The 20,270-nt window shown below is 47.1% G+C and overlaps 1 protein-coding gene across 1 annotated transcript in view; it reads right to left on the reverse strand.

Annotated features, from left to right (window-relative positions):
• Positions 1 to 1,391: 1,391 nt before the first annotated feature.
• The window catches only part of LOC116903736 (zinc finger protein 708-like), a 30,405-nt gene continuing 11,526 nt past the window's right edge, over positions 1,392 to 20,270 (reverse strand). Inside the window, 5 exon segments of the mRNA XM_032906421.1 lie at positions 1,392 to 1,639; positions 12,714 to 13,014; positions 14,428 to 14,462; positions 14,465 to 14,537; positions 15,934 to 15,985. Coding sequence (XP_032762312.1) covers positions 1,392 to 1,639; positions 12,714 to 13,014; positions 14,428 to 14,462; positions 14,465 to 14,537; positions 15,934 to 15,985 — 709 coding nt within the window.

Below are 20,270 nucleotides of genomic sequence, written 5' to 3' on the forward strand. Positions count from 1 at the left end.
TGGGGACCAACTGTTCAAACGCACGTCTGTGGAGGACACCATACATTCAAATCCTCACAGTCATTGGGCACAGCAATGGGAAAGAACTGTTACCTCATAGTCTGGATAGAGAGTATCCCCTAAATGCCCAGGGGTTGGAGGTTTGGGCCCCAGCATGGGAGGACATCGAACCTTCAAGAGAAGGGACCTCGTGGGCACAAGTCCCAGGAGCTATTCTTGAAAGGAATTTTCTGGCTTTATGTTCACTCTACTCAAGCTAGAGTCATCAGAGAGGAGGAGATCCTGATTGAGAAAATGCCTCCATAAGCTCTGGCTATAAGCAAGCCTGTGGAGAATTTTCTTAATTAGTGATAAATGGGGGAGGACCCAGCCTGTTGTGGGTGGTGCCCTCCCTAGGCTGATGGTCCTGGGTTCTATAAGAAAGCAGGTTGAGCGGGCCAGTAAGCAGCACCCCTCCATGGCCTCTGCATCAGCTCCTGTCACCAGGTTCCAGCCCTGTTTGAGTTCTGGACCTCACTGTTTTTGATAAAAAAAAGTTTTTATTTACTTTATGTATATGAGTACACTGAAGCTGTCTTCAGACACAGCATCAGAGGGGATGGGACCCCATTACAGATGGCTGTGAGCCACCACGTGCTTGCTGGGGCTGGGGTTGAACTCAGAACCTCTGGAAGAGCAGCCAGTGCTCATAACCACTGAGCCATCTCTCCAGCCCCTGAAACTCCTTTTTAAATCATTATTTTATGTGTGAATGTTTCCCCCTTGCCTGACGAGGTTGGAGGAAGGTGCCGGATTTCCAGGAAGTGAAGATACAGATGGTCGCCGACTGCCAAGCAGATGCTAGGAACTGAGCGTAGGTCCTCCAGGAGAGCAGCCAACGCTGGTCACTGCTGAGCCATCTCTCCGAAAAGTTTTATCACTGTACGGCTGAAGAAGATTTCATGGGACCTGCACGTCTCATTTTATCCTCACTGTTATCGTCACGTTAACAGCGAGCAGTGAACAAGGGGTACGCGTTCTGACAACTGGTTTCATTTCTTCTGGAGACAGTGGTGGGGTTGCTGGTCCTATGGTCACCCTATTTTTAATTCTTGAGAGTCCCCATAGTGCTTTCTAAGATAGGTCTGAACGACCTCTCCCACAGTATTTGAGAATTTCTTTGTGCACCCTCGCCAGCACCTGCTATAATCATTTCGATCATAGTTGTCCTTACTGGGGTCACGACAGGGACACGGGCTGTACTTCCTAGAGATGCTGACCTTGCCCTGGGCCTGCAGATGTCTAATGGGTAACTAGAAGAAGAGAAAACTTGGCACCTCTGCCTCCATTTTTGTATCTGCTTCTTCTGCTTTTAACTTTGGAACAGATTCTTGCCCAACTCTACACGTTAATCATTGAGGTAGTGTTTGCCCTGCGGTCTCCTCTGCTTCAAGGTTCAACGCACGGAGATCAATATCTAAGGGCTTTTGAAGATTTTTCTGGAGTGCCCTGAATTCCTAGAGGGACATCCCTAGAAGTCTATATCTGTGGCCCCGCACCTTCCAGGAACAGGATTTTTGCAGGCCGATCATCCCCACGCGGATATTGTCCCACTGAAGCAGGAACCGTCTTCTCGTGTGAACGGAGTTGTGTCTCCCCCCTAGGATGACGAGTCAGATGGAGAGACAACATGCAAGGCAAATGGCGTTTCCTCAGCACCAACAGGAGGTTGCCCCGATGCCAGCTGCAGCCACTGCTCAACTCTGGCAAGACCGAGTGTGAAAACTTGCCTTTGCTCTTTTTGCTCCGAACAAACCCAGGCCATTCCCGCTGCTCAGGAGACAACCCTTGGACCTGTTTTCCTCCCATGGCGACACTGACTTTCTTGTCTGTTTTTGAGGTATGTCCTCACATAGCCTTTCCTGGCCTCAAACTCATTTGTCAAACTAAACTACTATGACTACAACTACTCCTCCTCCTTCTCCTTCTCAAGATTTATTTATTTATTTATTAGTACACTGTAGTTGTCCTCAGACGCACCAGAAGAGGGCATCAGATCCCATTACAGATGGTTGTGAGCCACCATGTGGTTGCTGGGAATTGAACTCAGGACCTCTGGAAGAGCAGTCAGTGCCCTTAACCACTGAGGCATCTCTCCAGCCCCAAACTAAACCTCTGACACCCCAGCCTACACCCCCATGCCCTGACAATGCTGGGCTTACAGGAATATACCACCTGCCCTATTTATACAGCACTGAGAATGGAACCCCAGACTTGTGCCTGCTATGCAAGGTCCTGTGCCAACTGAACTACATCCCCAGCTGAGGGACTAGGAGTTAAATCCCTCATAGGCAGATAGATAAGAGGGGCCACGAATAGATTTTTTAAAAAAATGGGCATTTTCCACTTTCTTCTCATACTCCTGACTCGAGACAACGATCTGAATGTCTGGTGGACTTTTTCTCCTACCACTAGGGCTCCCCTGCCCCTGGGATTAGAGACTCGAGGAGTTGAAATGAACCTTTATCATGAGGGGGAGGCCCGGGTGGATTTCTGTGTAGCGGAGCATCAAATGCATGCATTCTAAAAGCTTGGTTCCTGGGGGGTGGTACTGGAAGATGGCGGAACCTGTAAGAGAGAGGTCATTATTAGGTCACCGAGGTCATGCTCTAGGTCAAGGCAAGGCTGAAGAGGAGGGTTTTAGTGTAGGTCTGAGGGACAGATATGAGGGAAAACAGCCAGAGGCATCTGGAAAAGTCCAGACTGAACCAGACCATGAGAGGAGAGAGAGGGTTGGGGATTTAGCTCAGTGGTAGAGCGCTTGCCTAGGAAAAAAAAAAAAAAAAAAAAGAAGAGAAAAAAAAGAAAAAGAGAAAGAGAGGAGAGAAAGAAAAAAAGAGAGAGAGAGAGAGAGAGAGAGAGAGAGAGAGAGAGAGAGAGAGAGAGAACACCAAGGAGGAGCCCAGGACCGAGAGCGCACAGGGCGGAAGTGGCAGGCTGATGGAAGGAGAAGCAGAGGAAGGGTAGGGGGCGTGGTGAGAAGTGCTGGGCGGAGCTACAGAGCGCTCACAGGAAGGAGCCTCACGTAGGGGTTTTTGGGACCTGACAGTTGGCGACCCCAAACAATAGGGCACTCAATTCTGGACTGACCACACAAAGCTATGACTCAAAAGTAAACTTGCTTTCTTTCTTTTTTTTTTTTTTTTTAAAGATTTATTCATTTATTATATACAAGTACACTGTAGCTGTCTTCAGATACACCAGAAGAGGGCATCGGATCTCTTTACAGATGGTTGTGAGCCACCATGTGGTTGCTGGGAATTGAACTCAGGACCTCTGGAAGAGTAATCGGGTGCTCTTAACCACTGAGCCATCTCTCCAGCCCGTAAACTTGCTTTCTTTTAATTTACTTTAAAGACATTCATTATTATTTTTTATGTGTATGTATGTTTAAAGCAGAAGAAGCAGATACGAAACGGAGGCAAGTTGTCTCTTCTTCTAATTACACATTAGACATCTGCAGGCCCAGGGCAAGGTCAGCATTTCTGGCAAGTACAGCCTGTGTCCCTGTCGTAGTAAGGACAACTATTGTTGAAGTGTTTGTATGTGTCAATAATGTCTAAAATAAATAAATCTTCACTTGACAGACAGTCCAGGAATGCTGTGTTCATCCACAGTGTATGAGAGGAGAGGCTGTGTCATGCGCGATACATGAAGCAGTGCACATAAATACTCTCTTCTGGTACTGATACCGGAAGACCTAGACCCTTCGACTTCATAGAGGCCAGTTCGCCTTCCTTGTTAACCCTTTCCTAACCCGTATCTTCCAGTTCTCTAACGTTCTACATTTTGAGGTCATACTCCACTCTCAGGTGATTTTTTATTGCCTGTTGGCCTATCGTTTTTGAAGCCAAAAGCGAGCTAGCTTCCTCAAATGTGCATGTCGGCCATCTTCCCTCCTTTTGGCTGGTGTTCACGGTGAGAATGGTAGTAAACATTGCCCAAGGGAAATACTCAGGGAGAGACATGTGTATCTGCTAGCTGTGACCTTAGACACGAGTTTTCTGACTTGAGAAAAGTCGCACTCCCTCCCACAACATCCGGGATTTTGTGGGGAGGAAGGAAAGGAATGCTGGGATGGGCTTAGGATTCCTTGGGCTCAGTTAGACTCTAGGAACGAGTGTGTGACCTTCGGCCACATCATCTTGCTTCAGTGTCCTGGCTAGTTTTATGTCTGCTTCATACAAGCTAGGGTCCTTAGAGAACACGCCTCCATAAGATCAGACTAGAGGCATACCCGCAGGGCATTTTCTTTTCTTTTTTCTTCCATTTTTATTTTTTTTCTTTTTTTCGGAGCTGGGGACTGAACCCAGGGCCTTGCGTTTGCTAGGCAAGCGCTCTACCACTGAGCTAAATCCCCAACACCTTCCATTTTTATTAAATTGGGTATTTCTTATTTACATTTCAAATGTTATTCCCTTTCCCGGTTTCCTGTCCATCAGCCCCTTAACCCCTCCCCATCCACCCTCATTACTGCCCCCCTCAACAATCCCCTACACTGGGGGTCCAACCTTGGTGGGACCAAGGGCTTCCCCTTCCACTGGTGCTCCAACAAGGCTATTCACTGCTACAAATGAAGTTGGAGCCTAGGCTCAGTCCATGTATAGTCTTTGGGTAGTGGTTTAGTCCCTGGAAGCTCTGGTTGGTTGGTATTGTTGTTCTTATGGGGTCTCGAGCCCCTTTGGCTCACAAGGCATTTTCTTAATTAGTCATTGAAGTGCGAAGTCTTAGCCCATTGTAGGTAGGGCCATCCTAGGTCTGGTGGTCCTAGGTTCTATAGGAAAGCAGGCTGGGCAAGCCATGGAGAGCAAGCCAGTGAGCAGCATCCCTTCATGGCCACCACATCAATTTCTGCCTCCAGGTTCCTGCCTGTCGGCCCCAGCACTGACACGGTACCGAGAATCGGGCGAAAGCCTGCGGGATGAAAGAAACACACACACACACACACACACACACACACACACAGGTTATCGTGTCAAGCCAGGAGAGGAAGAGAGGAAGAGAGGAAGAGAGGAAGAGAGAGAGAGAGAGAGACAGAGAGAGAGAGAGAGAGCGCAGAAGAGAGGTAGAGCGGAAGAAGGAGTGAGAGTCAGAGAGAGATAGGAAGGAGGAGAGACTCCTGTAGCTTTATTCACCACTTATATACCCAAGTTCTCCAGGTAGAAAATATCTGGGAAGCACAGTGGGAAACCCTGGCTCGTGACTTCGGTAACAAAAGACTGAGACCTGAATTAATTAGGGAGAAATCCGAGAAGACCAGCCTAAATCTCAAGGATAAAGGCTGAGGAAGCAAAAGGCAGACGTAAATTGACCACCACCCAGGTGTGGTCCAGGTGTGTCGGTTCCACAAGCATCAGCCGGGCTCAGCAGAGGTCATGCAGTGGAGACACGGGGTGTTTACTACTTGGTCTTTTCTTCCTGTGCCGTAAATACATGGGAGAGGCCTCTGTCCAACAATCCCATGACTTTCCAGGCCCAAATCCAATATGGCTTACTACACCTGCCCTGTTTTGAGTTTCTGTCCTGCCTTCCTTTGGTGATGAACAGTGATGTGGAAGCATGGGACAAATGAGCCCTTTCCTCTTCAACTCTTTGGTCATGGTGTTTTACTGCAATAGTAGTCCTAACTGAGACAAGTTGGTACCAGGAGAGTGGGCATTGCTGTGACAGAACTGGCCACATGTTTTGGGATGATTGTGGAAGAACTTTGGGTTAGGAAGGCTATCGAGTTTTAAGAGCTCAGCGGGCTGTTCTGTAGGAGCTTTCAAGATAACAATGCTGAGAGCAGTGCAGAAGGTGGAGGCTTGTAAGATGGGGCATTTGCAAGAAGAATCTGTGGTATTTGGTCAGCTGGAACTGAAGAATCAGCTGTAATTAATAAGAGACCGGAACCACTAAAGTAAAATGTTTGCTCTGCTGGGACAATGGGTGCTGGTCAGTTAGGGCTGAAGAATCAGTCATGATTAAGAAGAGACCAGCATCATGGAGGTGAAATTTTTCTGGGAAGCATTACCTTAGGGCCAGCACACAGAAGCTGTGTTCTAGAAGTGTCCAAGTTTGTGCTGCCTTGTGATAGCAGCTGAACTTGGCAGTTTAAGTCACACAGGTGGTACTGGTTTTGAAGGCAGAAAGGGGTCATGGAGAACAGCTGAGGTTTGGCACTGGGAGAGGCCAGGAGGAAGGCACGGCCCAGAAACTATAAAAGCCCCAGGATTCAAGAGGTCATGCAGAGAAGTTGAGGCTCGGCACCTTGAAGAATGCCTGTATAGCCCAGTTTTAGCAGGCGACTCCAATATTTTGGAGATTCCAGTACCATGCATGGCATGAGCACCACCAACAGCAGTAGCTGGCACTAGAAGACACAAGCTGTGTGTATTGCAGAGAGCAGAGCCAGGGAAGGGGCCCACGACTCTTAGAGGAGCCCCGATGGTGAGTAACTCTCAGATATTATACCCTGAGTTATTTATACTATTGGAGTTTTGATTTTGTTTTGTTCAGACTGTGACTGTGCCCTGGTTTTTCTCAAAGTACAAAAGCACTTACTTTCGATTTTTACAAGAGCCCGCACTTGAGAGACTTTAAACTCTCAAAAAAAAAAAGAGAATTTTTCTTTCTTTCTTTCTTTTTTCTTTTTTTTTTTTTAAGAATTTGGATTTTAAAAGAGACTGGATTTTTTTTTTCTCTAAAAAAGAGACAGCCTTTAAAGTGGTGAATTCGTAAGGCTGTGGGACTTTTCAAGTTTGTAAAAATGTTTTTGTCTTAAGAGTTTCTCTTGCTATGAAGAGACACCATGACCACAGCAACTCATAAAGGAAAACGTTGAATTGGGGCTGGCTCACAGATTCAGAGGTTTAGTCCATTACTGTCATGGTGGGAAGCATAGTGGTGCCCAGGTGACACAGTGCTGGAGAAGGAGCCCAGAGTTCTACACTGGGGTGTGTAGGCAGCAGGAAGACAGCGATACTGGGCCTGGCTTGAGCAGAGGAAATCTCAAAGCCCGTCCTCAGTGATACACTTCTCCAAGAAGGCCACGCCCTCTCCAACAAAACCATACCTCCTAATACTGCCTAAGAGCCTATGGGAGCCATTTTCATTCAAACCACCATGGTTTTATCTTAATGTGTTCATCTTGGGAATGAACAAGAAGGAAAAGGTTGTGGCTTCACAGTGATGTGCTTGTGTATGAAATTGGCAAGAGTTCAGCCATCCTGGTTAGTTTGTCAGCTGAACACGAACTAGAGTCATCAGGGAGGATGGAGCCTCAGCTGAGAAAATGCCTCCATAGGGTCAGTCTGTATGCAGGCCTGTAAAGCAACTTCTTAATGAGTGATTGATGTGGGAGGGCTCAGCCATTGTGGCCATTGTCTTGGTTAGGGTTTTATTGCTGTGAACAGACACCATGACCAAGGCAAGTCTTATAAAGGACAGCATTTAATTGGGGCTGGCTTACAGGTTCAGAGGTTCAGTCCATTATCATCAAGGCAGGAGCATGGCAGCAACCAGGCAGGCATGGTGCAGGAGGAGCTGAGAGTTCTGCATCTTCATCTGAAGGAAGCCAGGAAGAGATTGAGCATCCTCAGGCAGCTAGGAGTCTCCAAGCCCACCCCACAGTGACTCACTTCCTCCAACAAGGCCACACCTTCTAATAGTGCTACTCCCTGGGCCCTGCATATGCAAACCATCACCTTTCACTCCTTGGCCTCCTTAGGCTTGTATAAACACATGAGTCTATGGAGGCCATACCTAAACTTAGCATAATAAAGTACATTTAGTCCAACTTTCAATGTCTCCGTAGTCTATAGCAGTATCAGCAATGTTAAAAGTCCAAAGTTCAAAGTCTCTCCTGAGATCCATCCAGTCACTTAACTGTAATCCCCAAATTAAGACCGGCAACCAGCCACCAGCTGGGCAAACTTCACACTCTGCCATCTCCATGTCTGATGTTAAAGCAGTTTTCAGATCTTCAACTCCTTTTTCATTTCTGTTGACTGCAACAAACTTCTTTCTCCTGAGCTGTTTGCACTCCCTGTTAGCAGCTTGTTTCAGTGTCTGGGATCCACACACAATCCTCCAAAGAGCTGGTTTCACTTCTCCAGTTCTGTCCCCTGTAGCACTCAGGTTGATCCACTCGACTGCCTCAGCTGTTCTTGGTGATCATCCCATGGTACTGGCATCTCCAATGCACTGGGGCCTTCCGTTGCAACTAGGCTTTACCAATAGCCTCTCAAAGCTCTCTTCATGGTGTCAAGCCTCAACTCCTTCGCATGACCCCTTCAGTCCTGGGCTGTCAACTGTAACTGAGGCCTTCCATGGCCTCTCACAGTGCCGAGCCTCAGCTGTTCTTCACGGCCCCTTCATGCCTTCAAAACCAGTATCACCTGGGTGACTCTTACACATTACCAAGTACAGCTGCAGCACGAGGTACAACCTTGGCTATCTCTGGAACACAGCTTCTTTGCACTCTCAGAAAACACTTCCCAGAAGATTTCACCTCAGGGCTGCTGGTCTCTTTTTAATCACCACTAATTTCTTAGCTCCAGCTAGCCAGCATCAATTGTCCCAGCAGTCCCTTCCATTATGGACTTTAAGTCCAGAGTTAAGTGGCCAACACTGCCATGTTCTGCTGCTTGCAGGAGCTGGAACACGGTCCCCTCGTTCTGTTACATTATCATTAGCTTCCTCTTTTCCAACTCCTTCAGTGCCTAAGTTTGGCTGTCCTGGGTCTTGCTCTGTAGATTGTCCTTGAATTTAGAGATCTGCATGCCTGTCTCCTGGGATTAAAGGTGTGTACTCCTATACCCGGATTTAAGCTTTTCTTTACCTTTAGAACTTGCTCTGTTCTAGGCTGGCCTTGAACTCAGATCTGCTTGTCTTTGTCTCCTGGGAATAAAGGTTTGTACTAAGTTGCTTGGAGCTAACTTAGTTGGGTTGGATCTTGCCCCTGAAAGACCCCCGAAGCGGGGAGACCCTCACTCAAGTCTTGGGATGATGCGACCCCCCCAAGAACTCACCTAAGACCGTCCTTGCTGTAATAATATGAGGTTTATTGATAGGAACCAGTGCACTGGGGTCAAGACTCTATCCCACTCAGGAGCAGAGGAGTTCGACCCCCAGTAGCTGAGAGAAGGTATTTAAAGGAAAAAGCCACAACCCAAGGGGGTAGGGATGGTGTCATTAGAAAATGTCAAGAATACCAGTGAAAAATCACAAGGAGAAGCTTCCTGTCTCTCAAGATTGCTTTTAAGATTGTAATCTAACTTTACGGTCAGCTAGTTCCTGGAAGACGCTTCCTGTTATCTTTACTAGGTCGGGATCATGTACTAAAGGGCCTTATCCTTAGCCCTTTTATCTAGTTCCTGGGAGAGCAGGCTCAAGAAATGTGACCTTTTACCTACTTACAGGCAGAGAGCAGGGTCTGGAATTTGAGGTATTTAAGGCTTCTTAGGGGTGAGATAGCATTTCTAAAGTTCTGACTTCTTGGCTGCATTTTTTATTCTTTCACCCCAAGGTTATTTCTCCCTTCATTCAATTTAATATCCTCGAACACAGGATTCGGCTCTATTTCACTTCCTGGTGTCCCTTTAATACTCGAACCATATATTTTGTACTTTTCCTTTCTCAACTTCCTTTTTTCCATTAAAATGCTCTTCCTAAGCGTGAACTTTAGCAACCACACAACAGAGGTTACACTAGGCCATTTTGAGATTTCCTTTTTCAAAGCAATTAGTCTAAATCTCTTCTCCTTAACCTCAGGCACACTCTTTGGGCAATGGCAAGAAGCAGCCACATTTTTTTCCCCAAAATACCACAAAAACAGTCTCTAGGCTGCATTCTGAAATTCTTCTTCACTGAACCATCATGGGCCAGTTCTGAACAGTTCAAATTACTCTCAGTGACAAGTCTTCCCCATTCCTACTAATATAGCTAGGGACTGGTCCCCTAACAGGGCTGTCAGCTAGGGACCTGACTTGCCTTTTGCTAATAACTCTGTTCTGTTTGGTTTCTGACCCCAGGACAAGGGACTGAGGTGCATATTTAACATACCAAAACCCACCTGCCTTCTAGCTTCTCCCAGAATCCCTTAGTCCCTATCTGGCACACCCTGTTTCCCACCCAGAACTTTCCAGCTGGGCTGCCCCTCCCCCCAGAGACTCCTCCCTATATAATCCAGACATTTTGCTCTCTCCTCTCTCTCACCTTTTCTCTCCTCCCATCCTCCGTTCACTCTTTTCTTTCTCTCTTCCCCCTCTTTCTCTCCCTTCCCATGTTGACTTCTGTAGTCTCCTTCCTTGGAGCCAGTAAGCTATCCTGCTGGAGAGAAACCTGCATGTATACAAATTCTGGCTTGAGTTGGCTCATTTCACCGGTGGAATCACTTATCGTTGTTGTTGATATTCTGGTTGACACCTTTACCCCATCTTTCCCAATCCCCATTTTCTCAGAGAATAAGCCTCGTGTTGTCAAGATCATGTCTCATTTGACTCTGTAGCCCAGGCCAGTAACTGTTAGGGACTGGGCCTGTGAGAAGTTGGTCTATAGACAATCTGGGTAGGGATACTGATCTTTGGGGACTGTAGCGATGGGTATAAACTTGAAACAGAAAGAAAGGAGACACTGTCATCCTGACCTCTTATGTTTAGCCATTAAGTGTTTTTATATGTTCATGATGTAAGATTGAGATAATGATTGCGATTTCGTAGCACATGGAGTGTGTAATTTGATTGAGCCAACTCTGAATACTAAATCTAACTTCATAATGCTGGTTCCTTTCATTCTAACGTATGCTTAGTGTCAGCGACCAGTGGTACAGCCTTTGGGGGAGTAAAGTTATTTATTGCTGCAGATTTGGGGGAAACAACCGACTGGGTTTGGACTGCAGAAAATCTCCATCAGAGCTGGCCACCCATGTGACAATGATGTTATCAGAGTTATCTGGTGTCTAGTCCTACAGCTTCAGAATGGAGACTGGTGCAAGGGACAGTGGGGGATAGAACGCGGGTCATGCATTTTCACCATTAATTCTGTCCTTTCCTCTCTCTCCAGTGCCTCAAAAAAATCCTCTACCTACTTCTGCTCTTCCCTTCCTCCCTCTTCCCCTGTCTATCCTCTTCCCTCTTCCTTCCTTGATCTTCTTTCCCTTCCCCTCCTTTGTGAGACAGGACCTATAACTCAGGTTGGCCTCAAACTGACCCCCCCCCTTCTCTCTCTGTCTTTCCACTGTCTTTCTGTCTCTGTCTCGTGGATGTGAAATAAGATACCTCATTCAATATTTGCTTATAGGAATACTTTTTGAAATAAAGGGACACAAGAAAGAAATAGACGAGAATGCTACTGTTGGAAACATCAGAATGGGGATGTGCTGCCCAGGTGTCCCTGTGGCTGAGGGGACAAAGTTCTAGGATAGCATGGGAAGCTACCAGCAAATGCCCCAGCAGGCAGCAGGGGCTAAGCCCTGTTTGAGGCCGAGATGGAAATGTGGGCTTTTCTGTACCTTCTGGGACAATCCTGGGCAGTGTACCTTCCTTTCAGGAACTGAGCTGCAATTTCTCTAATATGTCTTTTATAAATGACATGCATGTTTATTACCACATTATGAATCATTATGACTTGATCTACAAATATTTTCGGCCCATTACCTCATTTAAACAAATTAAGAAACACTCCTTTAGGGGTTGGGGATTTAGCTCAGTGGTAGAGCACTTGCCTAGCAAGCTCAAGGCCCTGGGTTCGGTCCCCAGCTCCAGGGGGGAAAAAAAAAACACTCCTTCAAGAACATCTAGAATACCATCTCTCTCCCATTCTCTTCACCTTTCTCTCCCTGCCCTCTTCTTCTTCCTTCTCTCCTCCTTCTTCCTCCTTTGTTTTTAAAAATATTTATTTTTATTTAAAATTGTGTATGTGTGTGCCTTTGTGCATGAGGAGGCATTTCCAAGATAATATTTTGTGTTTTCTCCAGTTAAGAATTCTAAAATATAGCTCCTACCTTGTCTGTCTATCTATCCATCCATCCAATTCATCCTTCCATCCATCATCTACCTATGTATCTAGTATCTACCTATGTATGTATGTATGTATACCTACCTATCTATCTGTCTGTCTATCTATCTCTAAGACAGGGTTTTACGATATGGTTCTGGGTGGCCTGGAAATTGCTGTGTAGACTGGATTGGCCTTGAACTCAGATATTAGCCTGCCCTGCTCTTCAGAGTGGTAGGATTACAGACATGTGGCTCAAATTTATCTTTTTTAAAATTATTTTTAATTTTATATGCACTGGTGTTTTTCTTGCATGTATGTCTGTGTGAGGGTGTTGGATCAGCTGGAACTGGAGTTAGACAGTTGTGAGCTGCCATGTGGGTGCTAGGACTTGGACTCAAGTCCTCTTGAAGAGCATCAAGGGCTCTTAACTGCTGAACCATCTTTCCGGCTCCTCAAATTGTCTCTTAAAATGAAAATCTGATTAGTCAACTGTGGTGGTTTGAATAAGAATGGCTCCCACAGATTCATGTATTTGAATGCTTTGTCATCAGGGACTGGCACTATTTGAGAAAGATTAGGACATGTGGCCTAGTGGGTGTGACCTTGTTGGAGGAAATGTGTCACTTGGAGGCAGGCTTTGATTTTTCTTCCTATGCAAATGTTTTATTTAATGTTGGCCAAGGCTTCTTCCTGACCTGCTTCATAGGTTCTCTCTTGATGGGCTAGTGGGGCCATCTTCTTCTTGTTTAGCTTGGTTTCTGGGAAGATCTCATCAGTGATCATCTGGTCAGAGGGAATTATGTTCTTCATTTTCTTGAGCTGCTTCTCATTCTTCTGGATGCTGGCCTGAGATCCAGACAGGAACTCAGCACAGTTGTTCACATCCTTCTCCTTGTCGTCCACCAGGGCTGTGTGTTTATCCTCAGGCACAGGGTTCTTCGGGGCATTAAAATGCTTTTCACAATCATCCGCCAAGCCAGCCTTGGCCACATTGGCCTTGTGGTAAGCCCAATCAATTGCTGGTGGTTTCTCAGATTACCCAACCTGGTGTGGAGGGTCTCATTCCAGACATTAGGGAGTTTGTAACTGTTGTCTGGTCTTGGGGTATGATCTTCACAAAAGCTATCCAATCAATGGTTTTTAGAGCAAGTTTACATCCAGCCATCTTAGGATGCGTCACTCTGATCCCTGGCGGAGCACTGTCTCCAGCAGCAAGGAAGAGCGGCTTTGATTTTTCAAAAGGGACTACCGAGACTGGCCTCACATTTGCTGTTTAACTGATCCTTCTGCCTTTACTTCCTGAGCCCTGTATTATGGTGTGCACCCTTGTCCTGGCTAGATTTCTGTCAGCTTGACGAAAGCTGAAGTCTTCTTAGATAAGGGAGCCTCGACAGAGACAATATCCCCTTTAGACTATCCTGCAGGCCAGCCTGTGAGGCACTGTTCTGACTGCTGATTGATGTGGAAGGGCCCAGCTCACTATGGGCAGTGCTAGTCCTGCATGAGTGGTTCTATAAGAAAGCAGGCTGAGCAAGCCACATGGGGCAAGCCCAGTAAGCAGCAACCTTCCATGGCCTCTGCTTCAGTTCCTGATTGAATTCTCATCTTGGCTTCCTTCAGTGATGAGCTGTGATCAGGATGTGTAAGCCCAATAAATCCTTCCTTCCCAAAGTTGCTTTCTTCCCCAGTTTAACTATGGGAGCTAGAGTCAAGCTCCATGTCCAATACATTCTAATTTAAAAATTTCCTTTAAGGCTAATGACCTTGAATGATCAGTTACATAAATACACACAGACATGCACACAGGTACACATATACAGACACATCCTGACCGACGACAGACGCACGAGACGCAGACGACGCAGAGACAGACAGGCGACGAGACGCACGCAAGACGCGACGCAGACGCACGCGACGACGCGAGACGCGACGACGCGAGACGACATACGACGAGACGCACGACGCGACGACGCAGACGCAGACGCACGCAGACGCGACGCGACGCAGACGCACGACGACGACGCGAGAGACGACGACGCGACGCAGACGCGACGACGACGCAGACGCATGCACGCAGACGCATGCACGCAGATGCACCCCCGCAGACGCACGCAGACGCACGCACGCAGACGCACGCACGCACGCACGCACACACGCACGCATGCACGCACACATTTTTACCTCTGGGTTAACTTCTTTCATTTTAGCCAGGCTGAACAGGAAGTACTAAGAGGGAATCTTTGGCTGAAGAAAGCATCCCAATGACATGTTGCCGTTTGGAGAACAGCTAGGCCCCGGGGCTTTCCCGGCTATCCCCGTACAGGCATCAGGCATACTGTGCGGCTGCACTTGGGGAAGGCAGTTCTGCTTTGGTTAGTGGCAGAGGAAGGTGGAACTCATCCCTCGTACCTTCCTTTCCTTTGTTCCTATTAGTGCTACTCTCAGGCCGAGCAGTGCGGGGCTTTGGCTTCCTTGAGGTGAAATTGAAAGGTAGGGGTGGGGTTCTTCAGTAAGGGAAGCTGAAGAAAGGAGTTCTTCACAACATCAGGGAGGGAAGACAAAGCTTTCAACAGGCTCTGCTGCGCCCACTGGGAATCCTTAGAGCAACCTGCGTCCTTCAGGAATGACACGTCTACAGGCTGAGTTTCCCAATCACAGCGTCTTTCTGTTTAGAGACAAAAGGCAGCTCAAGCTGGTTTAGATGTAGCAAAGATGACCTTAGAGTTCTGATCCCTTTTCTTCAGCTTCATAACTGTCGTGGTTATAGGCATGCCCCGCCATCATCAGTTTGTGGGGTCTTGGGGATCGAACCCAGGTCTTCATGCATGCTAGGGAATAACTTGGCTGACTGAGTTACATCCTCCTCTGCCTTTTTCAGAGACAGCTTTTCACTACAGTACCCTGGCTGGTTTGGGACTCAGAGGTTCATCTGACTCTTCTACCAAGTACTAGGGTTAAAACTGTGTGCCAATTACACCTGGTCCAGTTGTTTCTTCCCCTCCCCTTCCTCTCTCCTTCCCTCCCTTTTCTTCCCCTCCCTTCCCCTCCCTTTTCTTCCCTTCCCCTCTCCTTCCCCTCTCCTTCCCTACCCGGACCTGCCCTGCGGGGTTTCAGAGGAGACCTGGGAGGGGGCGAAAGAATGGGGGACAGGAGGCATAAAGGAGAGCAAGTCTATGGTCTGATCAAGCTCTCAAACTTTAATTAAAAAACAGCGGCTTATAAAGACAAAGCAGGCGGGAAGGTTACCCAGGACTCAGGACCAATTTCACTACCATCATCACCCTCCCTATAGCCCTAAATCGTAAGTTGCAGGTATAGACTGATAAGAACAGATGGTTGGAGACCGAAGCTGTAAAAGTGATAAGAACAGACAGCTGGCTGGGTGTCACAGAGGGTGTAAGTGGGCTTGACATTCCTGAAACATTCCTGAGACTGAGGGTGTGTAAGTGGGCTTGGCTCCCGGCACTCCCCTTCCCCTTCCTTCCCTTCCTCTCAGCTCCCCTTCCCCTCCCTTTGTCCCCTCCCCTCCCTTCCTCCTCTCCTAGCCTCACCTACTCATACGTGGTATTTGAGTATTTCCTTCTGCATACCACATGCATGTCTGGTGCCCATTGAGATCAGAAAACAGTATCAGATCTCCTGGAATTAGAATTTCAGACAGTTGTAAGTTTCTGTGTTAGTGCTGGGAATTGAACCCTGAAAAAGCAGTCAATACTCTTAACTGTTTAACCTTCTTTCCAGCCCTGTCTTTTTTTTTTTTTTTCCTTTCAGAGTCAGTCTTATTCTATAGTCCAGGCATATCCATGATGTAGCCTGTGTAGGTGGGCCTTGAACTCATAGCAATCCTCCTGCTTCAGCTTTGCAAGTGCTGGGATTATAAGTGTGTACTGCTCACGGTGCTCAGCCTCCACTCACATCTAACTTCACGGTTCGCTGAGTATGGTAGAACACATCTCCAATTTCAAAACTTGGGAGGCAAAGGCAGAAGGATCAGGAGTCCAAGGTCAGCCTGTGTTATATCGTTACAGTAGCATTGGAGAACCATTAAATGAGAAAATTATTTCCTTCTCATGAGGAAAATGAAATCTCTAGCCTGGGTGGAGAAGACCTCACATCCATTTGGGCTGACCCATTGCCTAGCTAGAGAAACCTCTCAGGAAGATGGATTTGCCATGCTAAAGGTATGGCAAGAATATTTATCCCTTCATAAGATGATACATTTTCCTTCCCAGAATTCCTGCCCTTGTGCAGTTGCTGTAGCATCACCTCTTAGGCCTGCCCATCCTTTCAAATCCTGACTCAGACAGGCACAACTTCATCTACCTACCTTCCCCTAGGTTACTGCTCACACATGCGGTGACTTCCTTTCTTCCTTACCTCTATCCTCCTCCTCTCAGAAGCTCCTGGGTTGATTTTATTGAATCTGTTCTCAAACTCCTCTACCAGTGAGACTGAGACCACCCAGAGGAGACCCCAGTCTCCCTAGTAACTGTTACCTTAGAGTTTCATTGCCGTGAAGGGACAATGTCACGTAAGAGTAACATTTATAAAGAAAAGCATTTAATTGGGGCTAGCTCACAGTTTCGGGGGTTCAGTCCATTATCGTTAGTTACACTGGGAAGCCTGACAGCGTCCAGGCGGACATGGTGCTTGAGGAGCTGAGGGTTCTACATCCTTGATCCACAGGCAGCAGGAAGAGAGTCTGGGTTCCACACTGGGTGTAGCTTAAGGATAGGAGACCTCAAAGCTCATTCCCACAGTGACACACTTCCTCCAACAAGACCACACCTCCTAATAGTGCCATTCCCTATGGGCCAAGGATTCAAACAGATGAGTCTATCAGGGCCATACCTACTAAGGTGGTCACAACAATCGAAGACCCTGTGTCCAAAGAGCAAAACAAAGCCAAACCAGAACCCCCACATTAATATTGATTACTTGGGCTCCCCACATAAAAGACGGTGAATTGAGGGGTTTGCAGATTCATGCCTACAGTTGAGTCCCCTCCCACACCCACCCTACCAGTAAAAAATACAAAATACCTTCAGAAGAGAAGAAAGCCCACTGGTATGCTTTGAATCAAAAGTGGTGGGGAACGTCAGTCTTTAGCCACAGGGAGACATTTTCCTAGTCTGTAGACCCTGGGGTTATTGCCCAGAAAGGAAAGGCAAGCTTCTAACTTCAGTGTTGTCTGGGATGGGTGCAGCATGAGCAGACTGCAGTTGGCGTGTGTTGATTTTCCCAGGCACACGGGAAGGAAGACTCAGGTTGAAGCAGAGCAGAGACGTGTCTGAGACCTGGGTTACCTGCAGCTGGTGTGTCTTGGCACAGGGTAGCCTCTGTCTCCTTCCCTCCTCCCTCCTGGGATGCGCTTTCTGGGGTTCTTTTGCTTGCTGCTTCACAGAGCATCTGGGGTCAGTTTTGTCTGTTCCGACTTCTAACCTTAAAGAGAAAAAAGAAAAGACTGACGGACACCCACACGTGCAGTTCCAGAGTCTCAGAAGGGAACATCGGGTCAGTGCTGCTGAGGCCAAGAGAATGGGAGGCAGGCAGAAGCTGGACACTCAGGGTCCCGCTCAGGCCCTGCTGACACAGACACAGGGCTCTCACCCAAAAGGGCATGAGAGCTGACTTACTCGGGAGCTGAATGTGAATGAGCTGGGAACAGGGGCTCAGGTTGACCCAAATACCATGTTCCAGCACAATAGTTTCATGAAGGGTTTTTTTTTTTTTTTTTTTTTTTTATAGTAACAGAACAAAGTCATAAATCAATGTGCTTCAGAGCGTATTAGTAGAAACACCGGTAGGTGTGTTAATTCCAACTGGGGAAAATTTGTCTCCAGGCCTCATATACTTCTGATGATGTTCTTACCCTTCATGTTGCTAGAAGCTAGGAGTCTGTTTGGATGTTCCAAGAGGATTTATGTGATGTCCCCAAGATGCCAGGTTGAACACAGAGGAGAGCAATGAATGGCTGGCTATTGAGGACTAAAGAGAGCCCAAGATAATTTGGCTCCAGACAGGCAACTTTCCAGAATGTCTCCAAAATGACGACAGTTCTAGTCAGTCAACCAGCCTTGGAGCATCCTTAACGCAGATGGAGCTTTGTTCTGTGAACTGCTATTTCAGGAGTAGGCACAGGGACTGGGGCATCTCTTTGGTAGGAGACACGGGGTTTTAATTCAGAAATTTTGTCAATCACCGTGTTACTGGAACCTATCACAGAGATGATGAATGAAATAGAATTGAATTAAATAAAGATAGGCAGTGGGCAGGGTACAGAACAAACACTGATGTGACTTTTTTTGTTTGTTTTGTTCTAAGATAGTTTCTGGCTTATATAGTCAAGTCTGGTCTAGAACCCAATCATCCGGTTCTTTTAAAAGCCTTCTTCCCCAGGCCTAGAGAGATGGCTCAGTGGTTAAAACCACTTGCTGTTCTTGCAGAGGACCTGGTTCAGGTCCCAACACCACGTGATGCCTCCCAACCTCTGTAACTCCAGTTCCAGGGAGATCCCAGTTATTCACATGCCCGTCCCACAATACATAATTAAAAATGAAGGGAAAAAAAAAGCTGGAGTTGGCCCATGTTTTTGATTCCAGCATCTGGGAGGCAGAGGCCAGCAGATTTCTGAGTTCAAGGACAGCCTGATCTACAAGGTGAGTTCCAGGGACAGTCAGGGCTACAGTGAGAAACCCTGTCTTGAACTCCCCCTTCCAAACACAAAAGCTAACGTAAACCAACCAAAAAGCATTTTCCCATAAGGCCTGCCTGTTTCTTAACAGTTGTTCTCTGTTATGGTGCACTCTGCAGGCTCATCTGCCACTACCATGGCTCCCCCTGAAGGCTCCTTAGAGCTGTTCGTAGTTCTCAAATACCAGCAGCTGCCACCATCTTGGTTCTACTGATTGTTTAAAAAACTGAGACAGGAACTCTGTCTTTCTGTCTCTCTCTCTCTGTCTCTGTCTCTGTCTCTCTGTCTCTCTGTCTCTCTCTGTACACGTTTGCTGTTTGTGTGTCCCTGGAGGCCAGAAGAGGGCGTCAGATCCCCTGGAATTGGAGTTAAACATGGCTGCCATGTAGGTGCTGGGAATTGAACCCTGGTCCTTTGGAAGAACAGTGTCCTTAACCACTGAGCCAGGATCTCAGGATAAGCAGCCCAGGTTAGCCTAACTCCTAGACCTTCCTGCTTCAGACTGAGTGCTGAGTTTATGGATGTACAGCAGATCATAGATATATGGGTTTTGAGGAGGGAGGTCCAAAGCCGGGTGTTGGAATTGTGGGCTAGGTGATTTTAGTTTATATGGTACTGCAAGAAAGAACTGTGCACAGAAAAACATCAGGCTGTTCAAAAGAAGAGCTGAAAATGAAGGGAGAATCCAGGGACTTCAGAGCCATGTTGAAAAGTACTGTCACTCTTGTCTTTGTTAGGGTTTTACTGCTGTGAAGGGACACCATGACCATGGTAACTCTTATAAAGGCAAACATTTCATTGTTGCTGGCTTACAGTTTCCGAGGTTCAGTCCATTATCACCATGGCAGGAAGCCTGGCAGCCTTCAGGCAGACATGGTGCTGGGGAAGGAGTGTAGGGTTTTATATTTTGATCCACAGGCAGCAGAAGGAGACTGCCTATCTCACTGAGCATAGCTTGAGGACAGGAGACCTCAAAGCCCGCTCGCACAGTGACACACTTTCACCAACAGGGCCACGCCTACTCCAGCTAGGCCACACCTCCTCATAGTGCCGTTCCCTATGGCCAAGTACTCAAACACATGAGTCTATGGGAGCCAAACCTAGTCTAACCACCGCATCCTTCAAATAGTAAAAGCTGAAGGGAAGTCCTCTTGCAGGAGGAGACTCATTCAGCTTCAGGACAAAGAACACATCAGTGATGTAGCTACTGGATAGTTAGTTAAAACCTCTGACTGGATTAAGGAACCATGGCAACGCCTTGAGCGGAAACAGTTTCTAGAAAGGAAAACCAATGTAGGCCCTATTAATGTCTAGTAAGGACCTGTAATTAGGTAAACAAACAAACAAACAAACATTCCTTGGGAGACCTAGCAAGTATTTTTCAGGTTACCATCATCCAAGAAATCACTAAGAAATAAGGAATTGGAAGGTTCAGTACTATATCACCAGTGCTGCACACACACAAAGTGTGTGTGTGTGTGTGTGTGTGTGTGTGTGTTGGGGTGGGAGGGAGGTCAGATATGGCTCATGGACAAGAACATCAAGAACAGCTCTTGCC

The sequence above is a fragment of the Rattus rattus genome, chromosome 6 (assembly GCF_011064425.1).
Source record: "Rattus rattus isolate New Zealand chromosome 6, Rrattus_CSIRO_v1, whole genome shotgun sequence".
Classification (NCBI taxonomy): domain Eukaryota; kingdom Metazoa; phylum Chordata; class Mammalia; order Rodentia; family Muridae; genus Rattus; species Rattus rattus.